The sequence below is a fragment of the Polypterus senegalus genome, chromosome 12 (assembly GCF_016835505.1).
Source record: "Polypterus senegalus isolate Bchr_013 chromosome 12, ASM1683550v1, whole genome shotgun sequence".
In the NCBI taxonomy this organism is placed as follows: Eukaryota; Metazoa; Chordata; class Cladistia; order Polypteriformes; family Polypteridae; genus Polypterus; species Polypterus senegalus.
The window spans coordinates 9,577,693-9,602,177 of record NC_053165.1 but is presented as its reverse complement, the minus strand read 5'-3'; the positions used below and the strand labels follow the sequence as shown (position 1 = coordinate 9,602,177).

The following is a 24,485-nucleotide window of genomic DNA, read 5'->3' as shown; positions in this document are numbered from 1 at the left end:
GTTACTTGAATTATATGGCCTGGCAGTGTAAATATGTGTCACTAGCAGCAGCGCTCGGCTCCTAACTAAAGTGAATACCTGCAGCCACTCGTGGAGCGGAGTCTCATTGAGGGTTGGATGCCACGTTCATAAGTCCAGCTTGAGGGCATGGAAGCTGCCAGCTTAATGACTTTGTGGAAGATGTTGAAGCAATGGAAGTGCAGATCAGTGGTGAGCAGCTTCTGCCTTGGGTGATTAAGACCAGTGCCTGTGGTTTAATTGATACAGCAGGTGAGCATTTTATTAATCCTGAAGGAAATATCATAAAAAAAAAGGTTGTTTAATCAATTATATGACAAAAACTTGTGAATAAAAAAAAAAATCAAAGTGCAAGGAAAAACAAATATAATGGCGAAGGGGCAGATTGAAGGTGCTGCTTTTGTAGAAACTAAAACAGTGTGGAGCTACTGATGAATTCTGCCATGTCCTTGTAATATTTCTATTGCACTATGATGATTACTTGTGTTCTGTTCTTTGTATTGGGTGGCATGGTGGCACAGTGGGTAGCGCTGCTGCCTCACATTTAGGAGGCCCGGGTTCGCTTCCCGAGTCCTCCCCGTGTCTGTGTGGGTTTCCTCCCACAGTCCAAAGACATGCAGGTTAGGTGCATTGGCGATCCTAAATTGTCCCGTGGGTGTACCCTGCGGTGGGCTGGCACTCTGTCCGGGGTTTGTTTCCTGCCTTGCACCCTGTGTTGGCTGGGATTGGCTCCAGCAGACCCCCGTGACCCTGTAGTTAGGATATAGCGGGTTGGATTATGGATGGATGGATGGATGGATGCAAGCTACTTAGGGTTATTAGCTGACAAAGCTGTTTTGCTCTAACGGCAGGTTATTCATACAGGCGTCTGCCATAAGAGAGTAAGCTCACCCAGGACAATTTCCAGTTTCTTTAGGAACGGGTCTATTTGACACAGGAACGATGACCTTTCCTTCTTAAGGGTCTATCTGACAAGTGAAAAAATAAGAACAGATGGCCCATTAGCGTAATAAAATAAAACGCTTAAGTAAATGATGTTATGTTTTTTGTTATAAATAAGGGGAGGCACGGTGGTGCAGTGGGTAGCGCTGCTGCCTCGCAGTAAGAAGACTTAGGTTTGCTTCCCGAGTCCTCCCTGTGTGGAGTTTGCATGTCCTCCCCGTGTCTGCATTGGCGACCCTAAATTATCCCTAGTGTGTGTGCTTGGTGTGTGTATATGTGTGTGCCCTGCGGTGGGCTGGCACCCTGCCTTGCACCCTGTGTTGGCTGGGATTGGCTCCAGCAGACACCCCCTTCCCGTGACCCTGTAGTTAGGATATAGCGGGTTGGATGATGGATGGATGTTCTTTGTATTGTGTTGTATTGACACCCAACCTACCTGGAAAGAGGTCTCTCTTTGAACTGTCATTCCCAAGGTTTCTTCCATTTTTTTCCCTCTCTTCTTAAGAGAGTTAAGACTGGGAGGCTGTCAAAAGGCAGGGCCTGTTAAAGCCCATTGCGGCCCTCCTTGTGTGATTTTGGGCTTCACATTACATCTCGCCTGAAGAAGGGGCCTAGGTTGCCTCAAAAGTTTGCATATTGTAATCTTTTTTTTAGTTTGCCAATAAAAAGGTGTCATTTTACTTGACGTCTCACTACATTCATAATGGCCAACACGGTGCAACACGCTAGTACTACAGCTATACAAAAAGAAATTGTGTTGTGTTGTGGAGCTGCTGCCTCGATCCCTGTGCGTTATCATCGAACATTCAGGTTAAAGCACCACGTTAGCTTCTTTTGGAGATGCTGTCCTTGGTTCAAGAAAATCCAGGGGAGAGCGTACAGTAGGGTAGTAGTGGTCCACAGTCTTAAGTTATTAACTACTTGCCTCATATCATGACACCGCCATCTTAATTGGATTCTGTGTTACATAATAAGAGACATACAGTGGGTACGGAAAGTATTCAGACCCCCTTCAATTTTCACTCTTTGTTATATTGCAGCCATTTGCTAAAATCATTTAAATTCATTTTTTTCCTCATTAATGTACACACAGCACCCCATATTGACAGACAAAAAAAAATTGTTGTAGATTTATTAAAAAAGAAAAACTGAAATCTCACCTGGTCCTAAGTATTCAGACCCTTTGCTCAGTATTTCGTAGAAGCCCCCTTTTGAGCTCATACAGCCAGGAGTCTTCTTGGGAAAGATGCACCAAGTTTTTCACACCTGGATTTGGGAATCCTCATCAGACCAGAGAATCTTATTTCTCACCATCTCAGAGTCCTTCAGGTGTTTCTTAGCAAACTCCAAGACAGAACATTTTGGCCTTAATTCTAAGCGGTGTGTGTGGAGACCACCAGGCACTGCTCATCACTCATCCAATACAGTCCCCACAGTGAAGCATGGCGGTGGCAGCATCATGCTGTGGGGGTGTTTTTCAGCTGCAGGGACAGGACGACTGGTTGCAATCGAGGGAAAGATGAATGCGGCCAAGTACAGGGCTATCCTGGACAAAAACCTTCTCGAGAGTGCTAAGGACCTCAGACTGGGCCGAAGGTTTACCTTCCAACAAGACAATGACCCTAAGCACACAGCTAAAATAACGAAGGAGCGGCTTCACAACAACTCTGTGACTGTTCTTGAATGGCCCAGCCAGAGCCCTGACTTAAACCCAATTGAGCATCTTTGGAGAGACCTAAAAATGGCTGTCCACCAACGTTTACCATCCAACCTGACAGAACTGGAGAGGATCTGCAAGGAGGAATGGCAGAGGATCCCCAAATCCAGGTGTGAAAAACTTGGTGCATCTTTCCCAAGAAGACTCGTGGCTGTATGAGCTCAAAAGGGGGCTTCTACTAAATACTGAGCAAAGGGTCTGAATACTTAGGACCAGGTGAGATTTCAGTTTTTCTTTTTTAATAAATCTGCAACAATTTCAAAAATTCTTTTTTTGTCTGTCAATATGGGGTGCTGTGTGTACATTAATGAGGAAAAAATTAACTTAAATGATTTTAGCAAATGGCTGCAATATAACAAAGAGTGAAAAATCGAAGGGGGTCTGAATACTTTCCGTACCCACTGTATGTCTCTTATTATGTAACACAGAATCCAATTAAGATGGCGCTGTATTCCTATTTAATGCTCACCCAGTGTTGATTTACATGTCATATTCCAGCTGTGGTCTTGAGCTGGTATGGAAAAACAAAGCAATGCTGTGTTTATGGGAGCCTTTCAGTGGACGGCTCTATGGAAGCAATTATGACCAAATGGAATTTTTTTGACTTTTTTTTTTTTTTTTTCTTCGTTCTTCTTTCAGTGGACAAGGGAAACTTGAGCCGCCGCCTCCACCTCTTCCTCTTCCTCTTCTTTTTCTTCACAGCACCAGCTGTATAAAGCAGTAAGTGACCAGTCTTGGATGGGCTGCCAAACCATCACAGGTAGATAGATATATCAAGCAAGCCATTTAGGAGGTGCCAGTCGCCCTACTATACAGTTTAAGGATACAGAAAGAAGACAAGAAGGGTTCAAAGTAAACTCGTTCTTCTGTGACTGTGAAGTGGCAGTAGCGCTGACCCCTATGCTATCCTTCAGTACTCCATTTATAAACTTTATCAAAGTCGAGCTTGAATGTGAGCAGAGGATTTGTGCAACTGGATAAACTGTTTATTGTTTGAGCGCCACGGACGTTTGTGAAGTTTTACCAACAGCTACGAGGAAAGGAACGGTCCAAAAATAAAACAAGTTGGGAGTCTCCTGTGCAAAGAAATCCACACAATCCCTTCATCGGAAGCAAATGTGTCAGTCAAGCAAGAAATTCATTAACAAGTTGGTTTTAATCTTAGCGAGTCGATCGTAACGTTCGGATCGCATCGTGGAGGGCTGTGTGGTGACTGCGCGCTTTCATTCCAGCTGTTACACTTTGCCCTAACAAAATTATTACAGAAGTGCGACAAAAAAAAAAATGACTGACTTCCCTTCATATAATGCAGGCATTTCATGCGACTTTCATGCACAGCTTCTGCCTCCCAGCCAAGGAGTCACGGGTTCAAATCCCAGTCCAGTTGCTGTATGGTGCTGGTGTGTGCTCCTTGTATCTGCTTGGATTTCTTCCACATCCAGAGGTCGGTGGCGGAGGTTGACTTTGTGACAGGAGAGGCCCAGGCCTTGGAAGGGTTGATTTAAGGCAGGAACCGACTCTGGATGAAGTACCACTAGCACTGCTGGCCTCTTTCAGGCAAACACCCAGACTTGCTGCCAGTTGAAACTAATGAGCTCGGGCTAAGGGAGGGAAATCCACTTAGACACGGGGAGAAAGTGCACCAGAGGTGAGATTTGAATTCAGGATGCTATGTGCGTGAGAGACGGGAGCACCCGGTGAGATCAAACCGGTCAGTACTGGAGGGCCGCAGGTGTTTGTTCAAACCCAGCTCCTTAATTAGAAAACAATCCGTGCCAATAATTTAATGTCATGGCTTGTTAGTCCTTTAACTCTGCCATTTCCGGTCATTTTCATACCCTATATTACCCAAATGATCTGAAGTCAAAAACTGGAGGAGTACTTCTCAGTCCTTCACTTTTTTCTCTTCACTTTCCTGCCAGGTATTTATATTAAACCAAATAGTGCACACTGGGAGTTCAGCCTTTTCTTGGGACACGAGAGTTTCTTTGGCAGGAAGGTCACACTGCATTTGCAACACAAGAGGAGGCTGCTGTAGAGGTACTGCAAATTTTGGATCTTTATGCCCGTGTGTACGAGGAACTGATGGCTATTCCAGTGGTAAAAGGCAGAAAGACAGAAAAGGAAAAACTTGCAGGTGGTGACTACACCACCACTATTGAAGCCTAAGTCTCTGCTAGTGGAAGAGCTATCCAGGGAGCCACCTCTCACCACCTGGGACAAAACTTCTCCAAAATGTTTGAAATTACCTTTGAAGACCCCCAAGCGTCCAGGCGAGAAGCAGTTTGCTTACCAGAACTCTTGGGGATTAACAACCCGTACAACTGGGATTCTGACAATGGTACATGGAGATAATGTTGGCCTTGTCCTGCCTCCCCGAATTGCCAGTGTGCAGATTATCATCAATAGAAAACGCACACGGGTGTAAATGGAAACAAGCTAAATGGTTTGCTGCTGGTTATTTTTGTCATTTGTGTCTTATTGTTAATAAGGAGCAATTAAAAACTGAGAATACAGCTGTTTAAGGCTAAAATAAGCAAGAAAGGTTCAAAATGTTAACGAACGAGACCACTAAAATGAAGCAGAAGCGTTGGTTGGAGCAAAATCACTGGTCAGCAAGTATTATGCTACTGGGATTCTTCCATTTGTACTTTAACACATTTCACTTGCTGACTCCAAATCTGAAGACCGTTTTCGTCCAGCAGCACCTCTCATTTTTTAGTTATGATGTTCCAGGTCTTGGACAACTAGGGTGACTGGACAGTAAAGGCGATGCGTTTCAGCATTTAAGAAATAAGTTTGGTCTATGAAGGAAGGTGTTATTGTCGGTCCTGAAATCCGGGAACTGATGCTTGACGAGGAGTTCAAAAGGAAACTGAATCAGCACCCTCATTCGCACGGGTTGTCCAGAATGTTCTCGACAGTCACAGCGCAGAGAATTATACTGAGCTTGTGGAGAACCTGCTGAGGGTATATCAGCTTACGGGAGCCAGAATGTCACCGAAGGCGCGTTTTTGACATTCTCATCTCGACTTCTTTTCACCAAATCTAAGCGAAGTCAGAGATGAGTATGGGGCAAGATTTCATCAAGATATAAAGGTGATGGAAAACCGATATCGGAAAAAATTCACTCCGAGCATGATGGGTGACTACTGTTAGTTCTTGTAAAGAGCGACGGATGTGCAGTACAAGCGCAAAAGCGAGTGCCTCCAACATTTTTATATTGAGGTAAAGTGACATAAATAAACTGTTAACATGTCTCTGGTATCGACTTCTGGTTTGTTTTCAGAATAAACACATCAAAACAGTTTTGGTGGGACAGCCAGATATCATGTTGATATATTATATTGAGGGCGGCACGGTGGCGCAGTGGGTAGCGCTGCTGCCTCACAGTTAGGAGACCTGTCTGGGTTCACTTCCCGGGTCCTCCCTGCGTGTTCTCCCCGTGTCTGCGTGGGTTTCCTTTTCCTCCCACAGTCCAAACACATGCAGGTTCGGTGCATTGGCGATCCAAGTGTGTGTAGGTGTGTGTGCGCCCCGCCCGGGGTTTGTTTCCTGCCTTGCGCCCCATGTTGGCTGGGATTGGCAGTTAGGAGACTCGGGTTCGCTTCCTGGGTCCTCCCTGCGTGGAGTTTGCATGTTCTCCCCGTGTCTGCGTGGGTTTCCTTCCAAAGACATGCAGGTTCGGTGCATTGGCAGTTCTTAATTGTGTGTGTGTACGCCCTGCAGTGAGCTGGCACCCTGCCCGGGGTTTGTTTCCTGCCTTGCACCCCGTGTTGGCTGGGATTGGCTCCAGCAGACCCCCCGTGACCCTGTAGTTAGGATATAGCGGGTTGGATAGTGGTTGGATGGATATTATATTGATATTCAAAAGTGTCAAAACGTCAATGATGTGTATTTCAAAAACCTGACGTGCTAGCTTAATTACGAAAAACTTAATAGCGAAGTGCTCTGAAGTTCCCAGAAACAAACAAAAAATATTTTTTTGTAGACCAGTAAGACCTGCAGCCACTGCGGCCCTCCAGAAACGACTTTGCCCACCCCTGCCCTAAGTGTGTGTGTGTGTGTGTGCTCTGTGATTGACTTGCTTCATGTAGGAGGCAGGCAGGGGCAGGCCTCTGGCTCTCTTGCCTCTCTGCTAAAATAAACCCGTTTTAATAATGAATACTGTATGTTGGAAATGTGTGCAGGATTGGGCCGCGAGTGCGAATTGAACTTCCAGTACGTTGATTAGAATATGCAATTCAGAATTTCAACCTAAACATTCATTGACAACAGTGGAAATGAAGGGGAAGTGCATATAGGAGTGAAGTCAGGAAGGGCTTCTTTACGCAAAAAGTTGTGGGAAGCCGAAACCTTGACAACTTTTAAGAATGACAGGGACAGACTGGCTCAACTTAACAGCATTATAGGTCCCCGGACAAAGCAGTAAACTGGGAGGGCCCCCTACCCACAAAACCACTCAGCAAATCACAACATACATAGATTAGCATGGGGCACCTGGGAAACTGCCCGGCGTACCCCCATGTGTTAGGACGGTCCTGGCTAAGAGCTAAACACTTGGGCCTGATGGACTGAATGGTCTCCTCTCGTCGTCTCGACAGATTTGTTAGGTTCTGTGTAACCTTGTTATCCAGCTGTACGCACACGGCGGTTGGTTATTTAGGTCAGTTGGCGAGGCGGGCATTTGAAAAGAGGAGTGTGGGCACTGGCCTTTTGTCTCTTGAAGTGACTAAAATCAGTGGAGCTCATTCTGCGTGTTTCCGTACAGCTGTTCAAACAGAGGCCAACTCTCGTCAGCGGAGAATCTGTGTGTTGGCACAGTAGGTTTGAGTCAAGTCCCAAGTGGTGAGCTGTTACGCACAAGACTGCCTGTTCTGAGTCACTAAGCATTCCAGCTAAAATTGTACTAAAATACCTTTTACAGCACCTTGGAGTGATGCGGACATTTTAATGTATTATTGTAAAAGGACCTATTATTAGTTTAACTCCAGTCATCAACATTTCTTGAAGGATTTCGCAACTGGCATAGAAAAACCCTTGTGCTGCCCACAATAGGAAGTACAAATGGCTACTGATCGATCAATGGTATGGTGCCTTTCAATAGAAAATAGCCCACTCTGCAAGAAGTGGTCTACTGCGGTAGTGCAGTGGTCGGTGATTCTCCAGCATTCTGGCATCAAATCCCTTCCCCGTTGTCCATGTCAAGTTTCCATTTTTGCCCCATGCCTACGCGGTTTTTTGTTTAGGTGCTTGCATATTCTCCAAGATGTGTATTTGGTTAACCAGTGGCTCTAATTTGGCCCCTATGGGTGTGTGCGTACGTAAGTGACACCTACAGCGGCCTGGCGCCCCATCCAGTAGTTCTTGTGTTAACATCTGATGGCTTTTGATGGGACAAGAACTGAATTAAGTGGGTTTGGGCCATTATGGTTTTTTTTTTTTTACTTTTTTTAATTCAGCTGAAGTAGCTAGTAACCCGGTCAAGCAGTGAATCGATGGAAGAGACTTAATCAACATTTCAAATTGTCGCAGTTTAAAATAAGAGAAAGGAGAATTTCTTCAGGTTGACATGGTTGTTCATTTTTTTAATTGGATTCCTTCACCCGAGGCATGATGGAATATTGTATGGCGTAGTTTACTGTTTAAAGACTTGCTTGGAAGAGAGCCCGGTACTAACAACGATAGGGATTAGTGTGCCCCCAACCCACAAACCACCTGTTAGCTTTTAGAGGCTGCATTGGGCCCTCTCCCCTGCTGTCACAGTTATTCTAAAAACTACTTATTTATTTTTATTTAGTTATTTTAAAAAGTTGCTGGGCAAATTGATTAAGGAGTGTATGGCGGGTGGCACAGGACATAGCACTGCTGCCTTAACTCCAGGGTCAGGGGTCCACAGTCTAGTTTGGTCACCGTCTCGATGTAATTTATAGTTTCTTCCAGGGTTCCTGCCAATCATCTCCTGTTCTTCTTCTATTGGCCGCTCCAGTTAGTGGTCGCCACAGCGGATCATCTTCTTCTTCCATATCTTTCAGTCCTCGTCATCTTGTTCTGTTACACCCATCACCTTCATGTCCCCACTCACCACATCCATAAACCTTCTCTTAGGCCTTCCTCTTCTCCTCTTACCTTTCAGCTCTATCCTTAGCACCCTTCTCTCATTATACCCCTCATCTCTCCTCTGCACATGTCCAAACCAACGCAATCTCGCCTCTCTGACTTTGTCTCCCAACCGTCCCACCTGAGCTGACCCTCTAATGTTCTCATTTCTAATCCTGTCCATCCTCATCACACCCAACGCCAATCTTAGCATCTTTAACTCTGCCACCTCCAGCTCTGTCTCCTGTGCCACCGTCTCCAGTCCATATAACACTGCTGGTCTCACTACCGTCCTGTAGACCTTCCCCGTCACTCTTGCTGATACCCGTCTGTCACAAATCACTCCTGACACTCCTCTCCACCCTGCCTGCACTCTCTTCTTCACTTCTCTTCCACACTCCTCATTACTCTGTACTGTTGATCCCAAGTATTTAAACTCCTCCACCTTTGCCAGCTCTACTCCCTGCCTCATCCTCACCACTCCACTGACCTCCCTCTCATTCACACACATCTATTCTGTCTTGTTCTTACTGACCTTCATTCCTCTCCTCTCCAGGGTCTCCTCCCTACTCTCACTACAGATCACTAGGGTCATCTAACTCCTCTCCCACCCCACTAAACTGGCTTCAACGTGTGGTAGACTGGCATCCAGAGCTATAGCAGTAGCCTCCCTTGCTTGTGATCATTCATTGAGAAAATCGAGTATCGACAAAAAAGTATGAAAAATTGCATAATCCCAGAATGACATGACCTTGAGTTTGTAGAGGAATGCACAAGGAGGAAGCTCATTTTCCCAATCCACTAATCGAGCTCAGTGTGGTAGAGAGGTGGTAGCTGTCCTGGTAGCACTGGGTGCAAAGTGACAGCCTATCAAGGCTGGGGTTGCCACTGTAACGTAGGGCACACTATACCCACACGGTCCCACTGTGGAGCTGTGAGTTAACCTAACGTTAATTGTCAACCTCCTATTGGCTCTCAAAGCACCTAAAGAATTTTCCATGAAGTGAGGTGGGGTTATCAGCAGACATGCACATTGGTCAGTTGTCTCACTCCGTTTAGGCAGCATCCTATATTGGAGAGGGTTTGGGAGGCAAGAATGAGTGAGTGAAGGAAAGGGTGAGTAAGACCTTGAGGCAAACCTGCTGCCTTCTGAATGCAATTTGAAACTGAGATCATTGTGACACTGAGCGGAAGGCAATGGGCCAAGAACGAGGAGGAGTGAAAAGTGACAGGTTCAAGGTAAAATCTTCATGGTGTCTTAAAATGTTTGGAATTGCTTGTCCAATGGTTTCCAACAAATGTGACATGTGAGTTAACACAACGCATCGGCACAATAGTGCCAGGGCTGGGCAAGCAGAGGAGAGACTGGTTATTGGCAGCTGCCGCCTATAATGTATAAGCCGGCAGTAATCCAAGGTTTCAGTTTGTACAGCCCAATCCACCCAACCCAAAAGAGCCTTTTTCCTCTTCCAAAGTGTATATTGTAATACTAAACCCATAATTGAAACAGCAGATTATAATATAGATACAATTTAGACTCCTGCCACATAACTTGAGAAATGAATGTCAGCAACATACGCACAAAAGTGAATTGTAGAACAATAAAAACTGTCCCTACCTACTTCACTTTCATGGGGAATCCTTTACAGGGCTTCACTTGAGGCAGCTTGGCAAAGCGCTGGTTCAGAAGACGGCAAGCATTGGTGAATAGAGGCTGCCCTCTTGTGGGCAACAGGTTGGGATCTCTCTCAGAACCGTTCAGTAGGACGACCCTGAATCCTTGTTTGCACCTCTTGCCGACAACACATTCATTTCTACAGCACGTTTTCATACAAGATATGCAGCTCAAAGTTAAAACACACAATTAAAAAGGCTAAATAAAGAAAATTTACATTTTTTTTTAAATTGTAAAATAAACCTGCAAAATAAGGGTAAGTAATGAAGTCGCTGAATCCTAACAACAGGGTCACGGGGGTCTGCTGGAGCCAATCCCAGCCAACATAGGGAGCAAGGCAGGAAGCAATCCCAGGCAGGGTGCCAACTCACTGCAGGAAGTCCTTATATATGAATAAAAAAAAATTTAATTCATTGTTTTAATCTAATGATTATAACAAGAAGTCGGATGCCATGGTCAGATGGCCAAGAAGGTCAGAAAAACAAACTTCAGCTGTCAAGAGGCAGGTGGAAATAAACCTGCAGGGGTTCTGAGGCCGAAAGACTGGCCAGCCTCCACTGGACACTCTACACAACATAAATTATTAATTAATTATTATTAATTTATATTATTATTATTAATTATTTATATTATTATTATTATTTTATATTATTATTTATTATTATTAATTTATATGGGAGAACTGGAGGGTCGGCATTCCTTCAAATGTCATACGTGACTGCAGAGTTTGGTCAGATGGCAGTGATGCAAAATGGCACAGAAAACAAAAAAAAAAACAACCTAACATTAAATAACGATTCATAAAGTATATGATAGGTCAGCGTACAGTTTATATCATTTATCAGAAGTGGAGCTAAAATGCTATGAAAATGTCACATTTCAAAAACCTGGTTTTAAAGAGTTTAAAATGTTCCACACTAATTAGCCTGGCATGTTGCTATTATGAAAGCCTGGCAGATTTTTGGTATGTAACATCAAAAGGCCGCCTCACCACTTGTTTATGCTTAGCACTTAGAAGAAGAAGTTTGAGGAGTTAAGATTACGACTTGGAATACGAGGGCACTTCAAAATAGGACTAGGAAGGGCCAAAACCATTCAGAGCTTTACATACAGCTAAGAGGAATTGAAAATCATCTCCACAGGACACAGGTAACCAGTGCCATGCTGCCAAGACTGGCGAGATGTGCTCAGATTTTCTGGCTGACATTCCTGCTGCTGCTTTCTGAACTCATTGCAGCTGCTGGACGTCTTTTTGTTAGGTGGTCCTGTTTGAGGTCCATTACAATAATCAAGTTCAGTGGTTCTTAATTTCAGTCCTCAGGACCCCTGAAGGGTACAAGTTTTTGTTCCGGCCAGTTTCACGTCATGCAAGTCATTTTTTACCTTGAATCGATCTCATTGTATAATTAGATATATTTTGATTTATTTATTTATTTACAAGGGGGCTCACTTCACTCGCCCACCCCCCCCCGGGGGGCATGCTTCACGCTAGCCACTCCATGTCTCTGCCGCTCGCGTTGTGGGGGGGTGTTTGAACACACGCTAAGGAGATGCGGTTGACTTCCAGCTGCGACCGAGCTGCGTGTCCTGTCATTTTAAAGCCTGTACAGCAGCTGTCCTTTAGTCTCACGGGACGTTAAAGTGTCTCCGAGAAATTTTAAGTAGGGCGTGACATGCAAGAAGTCTCACAGGACTTCAAAGTGTCTCTCTGAGATGATTACGTCTTGACCCAAAATTTTTTTATACAACAGATTTATTTTGCATTCAGAAAAAAGCATTAGTGTTGGATTTGTATTCATACAAAATTAAGAAATACTTAACTTTTTTTGCCATATCTTTGGATGCTTAACTCATGTTGCTTTCTTTAATTTTTTTTTTTTATTGAGGATGCTCTCTTAATTATACCGTCATACCAGGGGCAGATCTACCATCAATGTCTTCAAGGTGTGAAGAAATAGGCCTTTTCACCAGTTACATCCCCTACCAGACCCCAGGCCGATGAAACTAAACTACTGAGTATCTACAAATTGAAATGACCAAGAGGCATCCCCCCTATGATAAATTCAAATATCCATGAGTAGGAAACATAAACTGAAATCTTAGTGATTGGCAATAATGGATACAATGAGGCTATTAGAAATAAACTGGATACATTAGGATTAAAAGTCAAGACGGAGGTAAAAAGCTTAGGGGTGATTGTTGACTGTAATCTAAATTTTAAATCGCATATTAATCAGATAACTAGGACAGCATTTTTTCACCTAAGAAACATAAGTAAAGTTAGACCTTATATATCATTGAAAGATGCTGAGAAATGAGTCCAGTCGACTAGATTACTGTAACGCACTCCTCTCGGGACTACCCAAAAAAGACATAAATCGACTGCAATGAGTGCAGAATGCAGCTGCTAGAAACCAAACTAGGAAAAGAAAATCCGAACACATCTCTCCAGTTTTGATGTCACTACACTGGTTGCCTGTGTCATTCAGGATTGACTTTAAAATTCTGCTTATGGTTTATAAAGCCTTAAATAATCTCGCCCCATCTTATATATCAGAATGCCTGACACCTTATATTCCAAATCGTAACCTCAGATCTTCAAATGAGTGTCTGCTTTGAATTTCAAGAACAAAACTTAAAAGAAGTGGTGAGGCGGGCGGGCGGCCTTCTGCTGCTGTGCACCTCAAATCTGGAATAGCCTGCCAAGAGGAATTCACTACAGTAGAGCAGTTTAAAACACGGCTGAAAACACATTACTGTAACATGGCCTTCTCATAATTTCACTGTAATCAAAATCCTGATACTCTATATCTCCAACTCATTATAACTACTATTCATGGTGGCTCTAAAATCAGTACTAACCTCTACTCTCTCTTCGGTTTCCTTTTCCGGTGTCTTTTTGGTCATCTACTCAAAGCACCGTGATGTTCCAACAATGATGGATGGATTAAAAGCCAGAAGTCTGTATGACCATCAACATCAAGCCCTTCCGTGAGAACCCTAACTACAAAGAGGACAGTTTCATTTATGTTAAGTAGAATGTCCAGAGGGGACTGGGTGGTCTAATGGTCTGGAAGCCCTGCAGATTTTATTTTTTTCTCCAGCCGTCTGGAGTTTTTTTTCTGTTTTTCTGTCCACCCTGGCCATTGGACCTTACTCCTTTTCTATGTTAACTAATGTTGTCTTATTTTAATTTCTTATTTTGTCTTTTATTTTTCTTTTCTTCATTATGTAAAGCACTTTGAGCTACTTTTTGTATGAAAATGTGCTATAGAAATAAATGTTGTTGTAGTAAAGAAGGAGGACTGCGCATCGAGTATCCACAAATAGAAATGACAGCCACCCCATGGGGCTGGGATGAAGTAATCCGCTCTCACACCGAGATCAAGAGTGAGAAATCCTGTGCTGCGTTAAATGACACTGCATTGTTACAAGTATAATCAGCCCTCTGTTAAGGGGCCTGTGGGGGTCTTAATTCAGCCTTGCTATATACGGACAATAAAATGCAACCATAGCAGCCATTAGGGAGAGCAACACTCGGCGCTTAAAGGGCAGCTAGTTTAGTGTTACCAATTTGTGTGCTTATTATTAGTACATAATGTCATACGTAACCAGAGATTTCTACAAACAAAAACCTTAATAGATGTTCATCTGAATTCCAGCTTCATTCAGTAAAAGAAAATATCCATTTGTAATTTTATGAATTGATACCAAATAAACACCAACTGGGAAGTGACGTCCTGCTTAATTAACACAGGAGTCCATTTTTAAGGAGAAATTGCAGTCTGGTGGGTGGTGGGGCTCCAGATCTGAACTTGAGAGCCACCGATCTGCCTGTCTAACAACAAAAGTGCAAATTAATTTGAGATCATCCAAGAGGTCTCACCTTTACAATATTTCTGAAAAGAAAAAAAATGCAGTCTTGAAGCCGAACATGTGAGACCCCACAGATTTTCTAAAAGACCCAAAGCCCTGAAGTGAACTTGCGGATTTAACTTCTGCTCCTTGGCGCTCTCTTTCTACACAACTCCTCCCTTAGCTCTGTGTTACCTGTAATATCTCAATCTGCAATTTTATTTTTCTTTCTGATGTGCTATTAAAGCACGGTTGCATCCACTTGTGGTCTTTATCCTGATGTTTAAATTTTGTTTCGAGTCTCCTTCAATATGAACATTTGTCTTATGTAAAGATCCCATGGTGCTCAAAGTTAAAAATGATTTCAATCAGTTTGTCTAAAAAAATAGCAGACAGGGAGTGAAAGTTTGTTTTGCCAGCATCGGGCAACCAGCAGCTGATTGCAGGGACAAGCCAAACAACAGCCCAGTGAAAACAAAAGCTCTCCATTTGCATATTTTTCAATAATCCTGTCCGTGTTCTCCGAATTGTTTTGTTCAGGTACTCCAGTTGCTTCCTCGATTTCAAAAACATTCAGGTTTGGCATCTAATCTGGCCTTGTGTGAATGTGCCCAGTGTTAAACTGGCACCCCACCCAAGGCTTCTTCCTGCTTTGATCCCACAGCGACTTCAGGAAAAGGCGGAAGGATTTCAGAACGTCAATTTGAAATGACCACGGAAACTGAAGGTAAATATTTAATAGTGGGGTACAGAAAAATGAGTACAAAATGAAATAAAAATGCAAGTGCATTCTGAAATGTGACACACACTATGACTATAAGTAATGAAATGTGTCATGAAATGTTTTCATGTCTTTCTGTATTTATTTCAGTCACACTGCATGCAATGCTTACAAGACGCTTTTATGAACACGAGTGTTGCTTTGGATAACATGAACTGCACCCTGAAATGAGAACCGTCACTTACACAGGTCAAAGTTGAGAGGGTGGGCTCTAGCGACTACTGTGTTTTGATTGGTGAATCATCGCTAGAGGACACACACACACAACTTTGCACGTGAATATCCCAGACAAGCAAAGCACAGGCTCAAAGTTGTGTCTCTGTGCGTCCGTGGTGGACACAAGTGCAAGAAAAAAAATGGGCCCAAATTACAGCATCAAGTAGCTACGTTAACAGAAGCAGCCCAGGATTATCATTTTAGGAATCTGTATCTGAATTGTGGTCTCTGCCTGTTACTGGAAACTCGATAGCCAAAGATTTATACGCACTCCACCGACAATTCACCAATCAAAGCACAGTACTGGCCAGAGCCCGCCCTCTCAACTGTAAATGACAGTTCTCATGTCATGTTGTATGCAGTGACACTAACAGAAATAAAGTAATCATGAAAAACATAAAGAAATAAGCGTCAAAAAAATATTTCACGACCCATTTAATTACTGATTCGCTTCCCGGGTCCTCCCTGCGTGGAGTTTGCATGTTCTCCCCGTGTCTGCGTGGGTTTCCCCTCACAGTCCAAAGACATGCAGGTCAGCTGCATTGGCGATTCTAAATTGTCCCTAGCAAGTGCTTGGTGTGTGTGTGTGACCTGCGGTGGGCTGGCGCCCTGCCCGGGGTTTGTTTCCTGCCTTGCGCCCTGTGTTGGCTGGGATTGGCTCCAGCAGACCACCGTGACCCTGTATTTAGGATATAGCGGGTTGGATAATGGATAGATGGATGGATTTAATTACTGATGCTCACATATCGTTGTGTTTCTGTTTATTCTCACATTTCATAACACATTTATTTATTTCATTTTGTCCAAAATGTTCTGGGCTGGCAGACTACTTTCCTAATTGTATAGAACAGGAGTAACTCAAATCTGGTCCTGGAGGTCCGCAGTGGCATCAGGGTTTTGCTTCAACCAAATCTTTAATCAGAATCTATTTATTTACTACTAAAGTAATGTTTTTTTTGGGCCTAGTTTTTGTTAACTTGTTTTTTTGTTTTTGTTTTGTGATTTTTAAGTGCCCTTTTAGTGCTGCATTTGGTCTTTTTATTGTCGCCTGTTTACAAAGGAACCAGCAACTCTCAAGCCAATGTGCCTCCATACAAACCTTTGCACAGGCAGCAGGAGGTGTCAGTGTAAAATAATAAAATGTTTTGAAACAAATGAGAGACAAAATGGAATGACCAAGAGATATAAATCTGTTTTGGACCACAAAATATGGCAAATGTTCTCAGAAAATGACAAATCTATAGTGTGATAAAGAACTGCCTTGGAAGAATGAAAGCATTAACAAGCCAAAGAATTAAATACCAAAGTTTCATTATCTGCTAGTCATGGCTTCGAATTACAAAAATGGTCAGAATGAAAACCTGCAGGCTCTGCGGACCTCCACGACTGGAGCTGAGCACCCCGATATTTTTATTAAGTGTGTCACCTTGCATTACAAACAGTTGGGCTTACCTGTCTGCTCGACTTAAGCTGCACATTCAGACTCTGAAGTTGAAGACCTGGAGCACAAGCCGACATCTGCAGTATTCTCTTCTGTGGGATTTTCTTGTCCACCTTTGGCCAAAAGCTGAATGAATGCAATATGGCAGGAACTTGAAATGAAAACAAAGTGATCAGTAAAATACATTCTAACATTGTGGCTTTTATTCAGTGGCCTTTACTTTCTTGTTTCCACCAACAACGAGCAGGTTGCCAGAAGCACATGTGGTGTTTCCACAGCCAGGACTTGACATTCTCATCCACTCCTATTATTGAGAGGGGTCCATAGTGAGGTCTGCTTAGAAAGTCCTGCTGTGTGGACACCACATCAGATGATCAGACTTTGCTGCAGCAACTTGTGGATTGTGAGGCCTGGTCTTCCACCAATATAACTTTTTCTTGGGAATGTCTTTTACTACAGTAATAAAACAGAAAGAGGGAAGATGCCAGAGGAATTAACAGGGAATGGCACTTTATGTAGTAATCATGGCTCCAGAGAGTGAGGATGTGTTGCACTTTGATTAGCAAATGCAAGTAAGAATTCCACTGTACTCTGTGCACATGACAACCACCCTAAAAACGGTAAAGTAACACAGATGAGAATCTGTAAATAGTCGAGACACGTCTTGTGAGGCACCATAGATTCTGAGCAGTCTGATGATGCAGCACAATTTGTTCCTCCTCTGATGACGCTAATGAACAAACCACAGAAGGACTGGGGCCTAACACTGTGATGACTAATTCTGTGAGTGACTGCGACTGCTACGACGGGCTAAGGGACTGGAAGATGTGGTAGTGATAAATAACACGGGACAACGATTTTGCTTCCTGAATACTTTTGAAGGTATCCTTTGATTTTTTTTTGCCTGCTGCACACAAAGACCACCTTACATTTTCCTATCCTGTACTGTTTTATTACAAACATCAAGTCTTGTGACTTCTTCTCACATTAGACGTCTACCCTCACATTAGGGGGAACATCTCTGTTGATCTAACAGTAGTGGCACTGCGACTAGGAACGCAGCTCTGGTATAACGGCCATGGTAGAGAGTCTCATTACTTTAAAAAATAAACTGGCCACATCATAAGGGCAGAAAAAAAGAGTGGCACATAAACCACTTGTCGACCAAAACAAGAGACATAAAATTTGGACTGATGAAAAGTGTCGTCAAAGTGATGAACAAGAAAAGTGAAGGATTTTGATATTTGACACAGATGTTTCCACAAGTACCCGATGCCAAGATTAAGGCAGGCATTTTTGTTGGTCCACAAATCAGATGCATCCTCAAAATGACCTGCCAGCAGGAATGGAGGAAATCACATGGAAGGCATTCAAGGATAGTGCTGAGAATCTTCTTGCCAACTACAGAGCACCAAACTACATTCAGCTGGGTGACCACATGCTTCAAAAGCTTACAAAACCATGCAGTGGCAACATGTGGCCAAAGATCGATTTTCTGCATTCACACTTAAGACTTCTTCCATGGTAAACTTGGTGCAGTCAATGACAAATATGCTGGAAGGTTTCACCAAGACATTGCAATGGTGAAGGAGCGAAAACAGGGCAAATGGAATCCAGCAATACTGTCCGACTGAAATGGAAAGCATCAGACGGCGAGTACATGACAAAATCAAAGTTGAACTAATGCAGTGTTTCAGCATCATAAAAGCAATCAAACAAACAACTAAATTCAATAAACATTCGTTTCTTGTCTCTCTCAATTCTTACATGATATTTGCAAATTATATTTGTGTTCAGCTTCATAATCACCCAAACATTTTCAGGAAGTCTGAAAAAATTTGTTGTCCAATGTAATCATCATAAAATAAGCTGGAACAAACGTCTCGGAATCCGGAATCTTGGAAAGCAAGTCAACAAAAATGAAGTCCAAAGACGCCTGTTCATGGAGCAGCAGCCACTGAGCTCCTCCAGGAAGCCAAGCCTGAACTGGAAGGCGACACGTGTGACATACTCACCCAAACTCTCCACCCTTCATCACCATCAACACGTACTGCATAACAAATTAAAACACACAGTGAGAGTAAATTTTGTTTTATTAAATCATGCACATCACATGTGTTAGTGCAAATAAATTCCTCTATTTTCCAGAAATTCTATGGTACTTTCCATATCTTTACAAAATATATTTTAAACAATTATTTACTTAAAAAACGTAATTTTGAAGTTTAGCATCTCAGAACAATATTTGCAAACAAACTATATACAGGAGGTACTCCGAAGTACCACTGGCATAAGGATGTATTATGACTGGGCGGCTTTTTGTAATGGAAAACCATAGAACACTTAAGTTTGTACAGTTCCTGTCCAGACACTCGCTCACTGACTAACAATTCATCAAACTCAAACAAACAGAACTGAAAGAAACGCTCCTAAAGGTTACACGGACCTCCAGACAAATTCAACAGTTTAAACAAAACAAAAAAAAAAAAAAATTCTTATTTCTCATACACATTACTAAGAGTTGAAGTAGAGTTCAAAGAAACCACATTCCACCTTTAAAGTTAAAATACAAAATCATTTAAAATAGTGCGCTGAGGGAAATTCCCGACGTATCGGTCGGTGCCGTCTTTTTTAAAGCACTCTCAGGCTTTGCACGAAATTCAGTTAAGTTGGTTTCCACCTTTGCATTACAAAAATATTACAGTGAAAGTCCTGACAATTAAGTGTAAAGTCGTCCAAATTTATATCGGTCATGTCTACGGAACTGTGCATTTCTGCAGCAATGTAAACCATAACATCAAAGTTTATAGCGCAAGAGACCTAAGTTACGTTGAGAACACGTTATTTAAATTCACCAATAATCGACTCTAAAAGAGGATTTTAAAACCATTCATATTCCTAAGAGGGAGAACAAGTCTGATGGCTTCTAACTTAGCAAAATGGCAAAAAATAAAGTTAATGTTCAAATAGTTAAAACAGTTCAAACTCTTTCGACTGCACCTCTTCTGTTTCTAACCAACGCTTACTAATAGTAATAGAAGGGACAACTGCTCACTTTTTGAACAGTATTGATTATCTCGCACACAGCAGACTAGTTTTGGAGTCTTATGTGAAATAGACTTTTTGTTTTTAGCACATGTGCCATACTGTGGAGTCTTAACCGAACAAGTTGTTCTTGATTTACATGTGTGGCCTTAACTGAAGCCAGCATCACTGTTTTAAGCATGTGTGTCAAATACTTTGGAGTCTTAAGCAAAGAAGACGTTATTGTTTAAGGACGTGTGCCATATGTGAGTCTTAACTGAAGTAAGAGATTTTTGTTTTAAGCACATGTGCCACACTTTGTGGAGTCTTTACCAAAGTGGATGTCACTGTTTTAGCAAATTATGTTACATCGGAGTGTTAACTGAACTAAACGTTGCTGTTTTAAGCACATGTGCCAAATTTTGGAGTCGTGACTGAAACAGAACTCCTTTTTTTTTTTTTTGGCATGTGTGTTATATCCAAGTGTTAACCAAAGTAGACATCGTTCTTTTAGCACGTGTGCCATATTTTGGACTCTTAACTGAAGACAGACATGTCTGTTTTAAGTGTGTGCGCCATATTTTGGAGTCTTTGCCAAAGTGGATGTTACTGTTTTAGCGCATGTGTTATTATATCGGAGTCTTAACCAAAGCAGACATTACTGTAGTAGAACATGTGCCACATGTTGGAGTCTTGACCTTATTATGTGTGCCTTTCGTTTCATGCATGTTCATGATATTTCTAAGGCTCAAGTGATGTAGATTTTTGTGTTTTTCTGCATGTTTTTCATTCTGGTTCTTTCACAGATTACATTGCTGCATGCAGCACTTGATATTAAGGGATGTGGACGTAACATATGAACAAAATGGGTGTCCAGTGACCTGTTCTTGCATCAGCTTATTTCAGTGTTTCCTAGTAACATGGAACCCCCGAGCATACATATAAATATTTACCATATATAAAATGGAAACTAAGAATTACATCATTTTAAAACAAAATCTGTAGTGTTCATTAGCATGTTCGACAACTGTTAATTTGGACTTTACGACATAAAAATGCACTGAAGACTCGTACAAAGTACCCAAGCTGAAGTATGTGGAGCTTTTCATTCATTCACAAATGAACATGACAGGCAAAAAAAAAAAAAAATGAAAATAAAAAAAAGATTTGGTGAAGTTTGTCGAATGAAGTAACAGATTAAGGGGCTCCCTGCAGTATCGCAGAATACTTTGTGACATGCTAGAGGATGACTTTTGTGAAAAACAAGTGGAACAACTAAAGCCAGGCACTTGATTCTTTGTGCCCCATGTACGTACTACATATTTGGCTTGCATACCAAATCAGAAAACCACATTTACCCACTAATGTGGCCACTGCATTTTATTGTAAAAACACACCAAATTTCACAAAAAAATAGTGTGGTACCAAAAGGCCTAGTTTAGGCCACTGTAATAGTTCAAAATCCCATGGTGCTGCTTAAAAAATTAACAAGGAAAACTGCAAATAAGGTTTTATCTAGATTAGAAGCCACATTTTTATTCCCTCTACATATATATATATACAGTTACATGTTTCTTTATACAATTAAAGCAAGAATCCTATTGTTGTACTCCCAGAATAGGGTGTGATTTTTTTTTTTTTGGAGATAAAAGTAACTAAATCAGGTCAAGTTGTCCCAGCCGTGATGGAAGCAGCAGTTTGTGGAAAGATGTGTAATGTGAGTTGGACCGAAGAAGCTTTTAGTTAGAGGCCCTGGAGAAACATGGGTATAGCACGACCACTGTCACTGCCACCAGCACTGCCACCACTGGCATCCATGGCAGCCACTGCCCCTAAAAGAGAGAAAGAAAGAAAACAAATCTGTGCATTAATAAGTGCCTCAGGCTTGTGATGGGGCTGATCAAGAGTCAGCCCATCAGAGCTGTAGCAATGGTGGTATAGACCAAGAGCCAATTTGGTTCGAGAAGCAAAAAAAGAAAGTGCTTGCTTCAGGTGCTCACATTGCCAAAAATCAGTAAAAGGCATATTCACTGTCTACACCACCAAAAGACAAAAGTTTACGTTTAACCAAGTCATGATTAATTCTCGGTAAGTGATGACTTTATTTACAGCAAGGCAAAAGGAATGTTAGATGATTAGTACTCTACATTATCGAATTTGTGAAGAGAATCCAATAGGTTTCAATTAAAAGTCATGCAAATGTCTGAGTGAAGAAATGACACATAGAGCGACAGAGACGTACACACACACACACGCACACAGAGTAGCTCAACAGTAGCACAGTGTACCTTTCTACCACAATGGGCCGAAACACCAATACAGGAAAACCAGGATAAGGCCGATGAAAATGGCTTGGACAGGCTGCGATATGGATGGCTAAAGGAGGGAAGGGATATTAAATCATCAATTTACGCTTCAAAGTCAGCTCCGGTAGGGGCTTACAAGTGTCAAAAGACATGCAACTGGTCAAAAGAAAAAGTACATTGTTTAAATTAGTGCTATCACCCGTTCTACAGAAGGTGCCCTTGGCAACACTGTTTAAAATGTATAAAATGGAGGAATCCACACAAATCTTAAAAACTGGAGTGCGTCTGATGACAACACTAGTGGGCTTCTGTTCCCGGCATGAAGACTTCTATGTGGTGAAATGTTCAGTCATGACACTCAGAACAAAGCCAGCTGCTTACAGACCAGGCTTCTCAGTGCGCTGTTAGGACAAGCCAGTGAAAGCTGAAACACAGATGGTCAGTACTTACGACAGACACGTTAGATCACTCCTAGATTTGTTTTTTAAAAAAACAGACTCACAACACACAAACAAGTCAGGACTAGAACAAATCACAACTACTGCGTAAAGGGTCTATTACTAATGCCTTGAATGAAAGGACAGTTTATAAAGACAAAAAACTGAAAGTTATAATCAAAGTGTAACTAAGGACCGTCAGGACTGCAATACAGTAAAGAGACAGGCCCACTCACCTGCAAAGGGCTTTGCTTACAGTATGGCTGAACCTCAAGGCACTGGCACTTCTCAGCTCCTCAAGTCAGTAGGCAAGTGAACCAAATACCCAGACAAGTTTTCTCTGTCTAGTTGTACTGTGGGTTCAACTTAATTTGTTTGCAAATTACTTCATTAAAGATTTAGGGCAGGAATCCAGAGTCTGAGTGCTTTACAAATATGAATTGAGCAACAGTAGATTTTCCTTTTCTATTTTCGTTATGTTCTCAATGTTGATTCTAATTTTGTGAAGGCAATAACTAGAACAATGCACTGCTACATATTTTTAAAAATTTCTGTAAAGCCAACTCTTTCAAATTTGTTTTTTTAGTTCCACTTCTAATGCATTCCATGCCATATAACAGTGCAGTGTCAGGGTAGTGTGTTACTCACAAGTAGATGTGTATGTATGGAGGAATACGTCAGATAAAATAAAAATGATAAACGTGGCAATAAACAACTAATCACAAAATGATATGCGAGCATAAAAAGAATGAAATACAGTGATCCCCCGCTACATCGTGGATTTTTCTGTGGAACATATCTTAATATTTAAGCAAAACAGTAAATCATTAAATATATGTACATCGTACACTACGGTAGACAAAGAGTTTCGCGTTACAGTACCCAGATGAGTTCTTACAAGGCCAGTTATTGGCTGAAAGAGGAGACTCAACCAATCAGAGCGGGATTTTCATTCTCTTGGGCTCTGATTGGCTGCTGCTAACGAGGTGTAATCTCTCAAGAACAGGGAGCGTGGGTCCCCAACACATCTCAGTTCTCTGCATATCGTGTACCTTGCTTGTGGTCCGATTGTTGTGAGCAAACTTTTTGTGAATTTTTCGTTTTGTTTTAAGCCATATGATGGCTCCCAAACGTCCTGCATCTTCTAAGCCTTCTGGTAGCAGTGGGCCTAAACGGCAGAGGAAGACCTTGACCATTCAGGAAAAGGTAAAACTCCTTGATATGCTTCGGGAAGGAAAGCGTTATGCGGACGTCGCTCACCATTATGGCGTGAATGAATCAACAGTACACTACATTATTATTATTATTATCCTATTATTATTATGTTACTCATATCCTTAGCCCGACATCCACATATCATATGTGTTTACAAACTGTGTTTTAATAAGTTTACATGTGTTTAAAGCATGTGGGAGGGGTATTTTAAGGCTTTTTAAACTATTAAAAAAATGTTTATTTATATAGTCTTTCTTTATCGCGGATTTTCACCTATTGCTGATGGGTCTGGAATGTAACTTCCGCGATAGGCGGGGGATCACTGTATAGCACAGAATATGATTTTTACTGCCTATTTCTTTAGATACGCATTTTATTATTTCTTCATTTCAGTGACACTGTGCTAAAGCACAGCCGCCACTACAGCGTCCTGTTCATGTATCAACAATTGTCATGAAATGTGTTTTTCGTTGCTTTATGTATTCAATTCCTTCTTTTGTTATTTATTTTAGTGACACTGTACACAACATGAATATGGCCTGTAAAGAAAACGGCGATTTTCATCTGACAAGCTGAGAGGGTGGGCTCCAGGTGAATTGTGGTTAAGAGTGTGCATAAACCTCTGGCCACAACTAACATTGAATGTTTTTCATGGATCTTTATGTAACGTTTGCTGTTGTCCCATGCCGGTCACCACTGACTCTCTTTTTTTTTTTAAATCTCCTTTCTACATGAAAATATGGGATTTAAAATGTTTCT

General features: G+C 42.0%; 1 protein-coding gene and 1 long non-coding RNA gene across 10 annotated transcripts in view; one reads left to right on the top strand and one right to left on the bottom strand.

Annotated features, from left to right (window-relative positions):
- LOC120540239 overlaps nucleotides 1–24,314 on the top strand; it is a 28,753-nt gene extending 4,439 nt beyond the window's left edge. The window contains exons 2-3 of the long non-coding RNA XR_005635780.1: nucleotides 14,971–15,033; nucleotides 24,239–24,314. This is a non-coding gene — a long non-coding RNA (uncharacterized LOC120540239). The remainder of the gene's footprint in view (nucleotides 1–14,970; nucleotides 15,034–24,238) is intronic.
- The window catches only part of slmapa (sarcolemma associated protein a), a 132,971-nt gene continuing 128,718 nt past the window's right edge, over nucleotides 20,233–24,485 (bottom strand). For 6 of the 9 annotated variants that reach the window (XM_039770804.1, XM_039770803.1, XM_039770806.1 and 3 more), the window contains one exon: nucleotides 20,233–21,600. In XM_039770804.1, the coding sequence (XP_039626738.1) occupies nucleotides 21,508–21,600 (93 nt within the window). In that variant the 3' untranslated portion in view covers nucleotides 20,233–21,507. Of the gene's footprint in view, nucleotides 21,601–22,056; nucleotides 22,145–24,485 lie in introns of all 9 variants that reach the window. The other 3 variants (XM_039770805.1, XM_039770810.1, XM_039770812.1) reach the window with 1 other exon arrangement.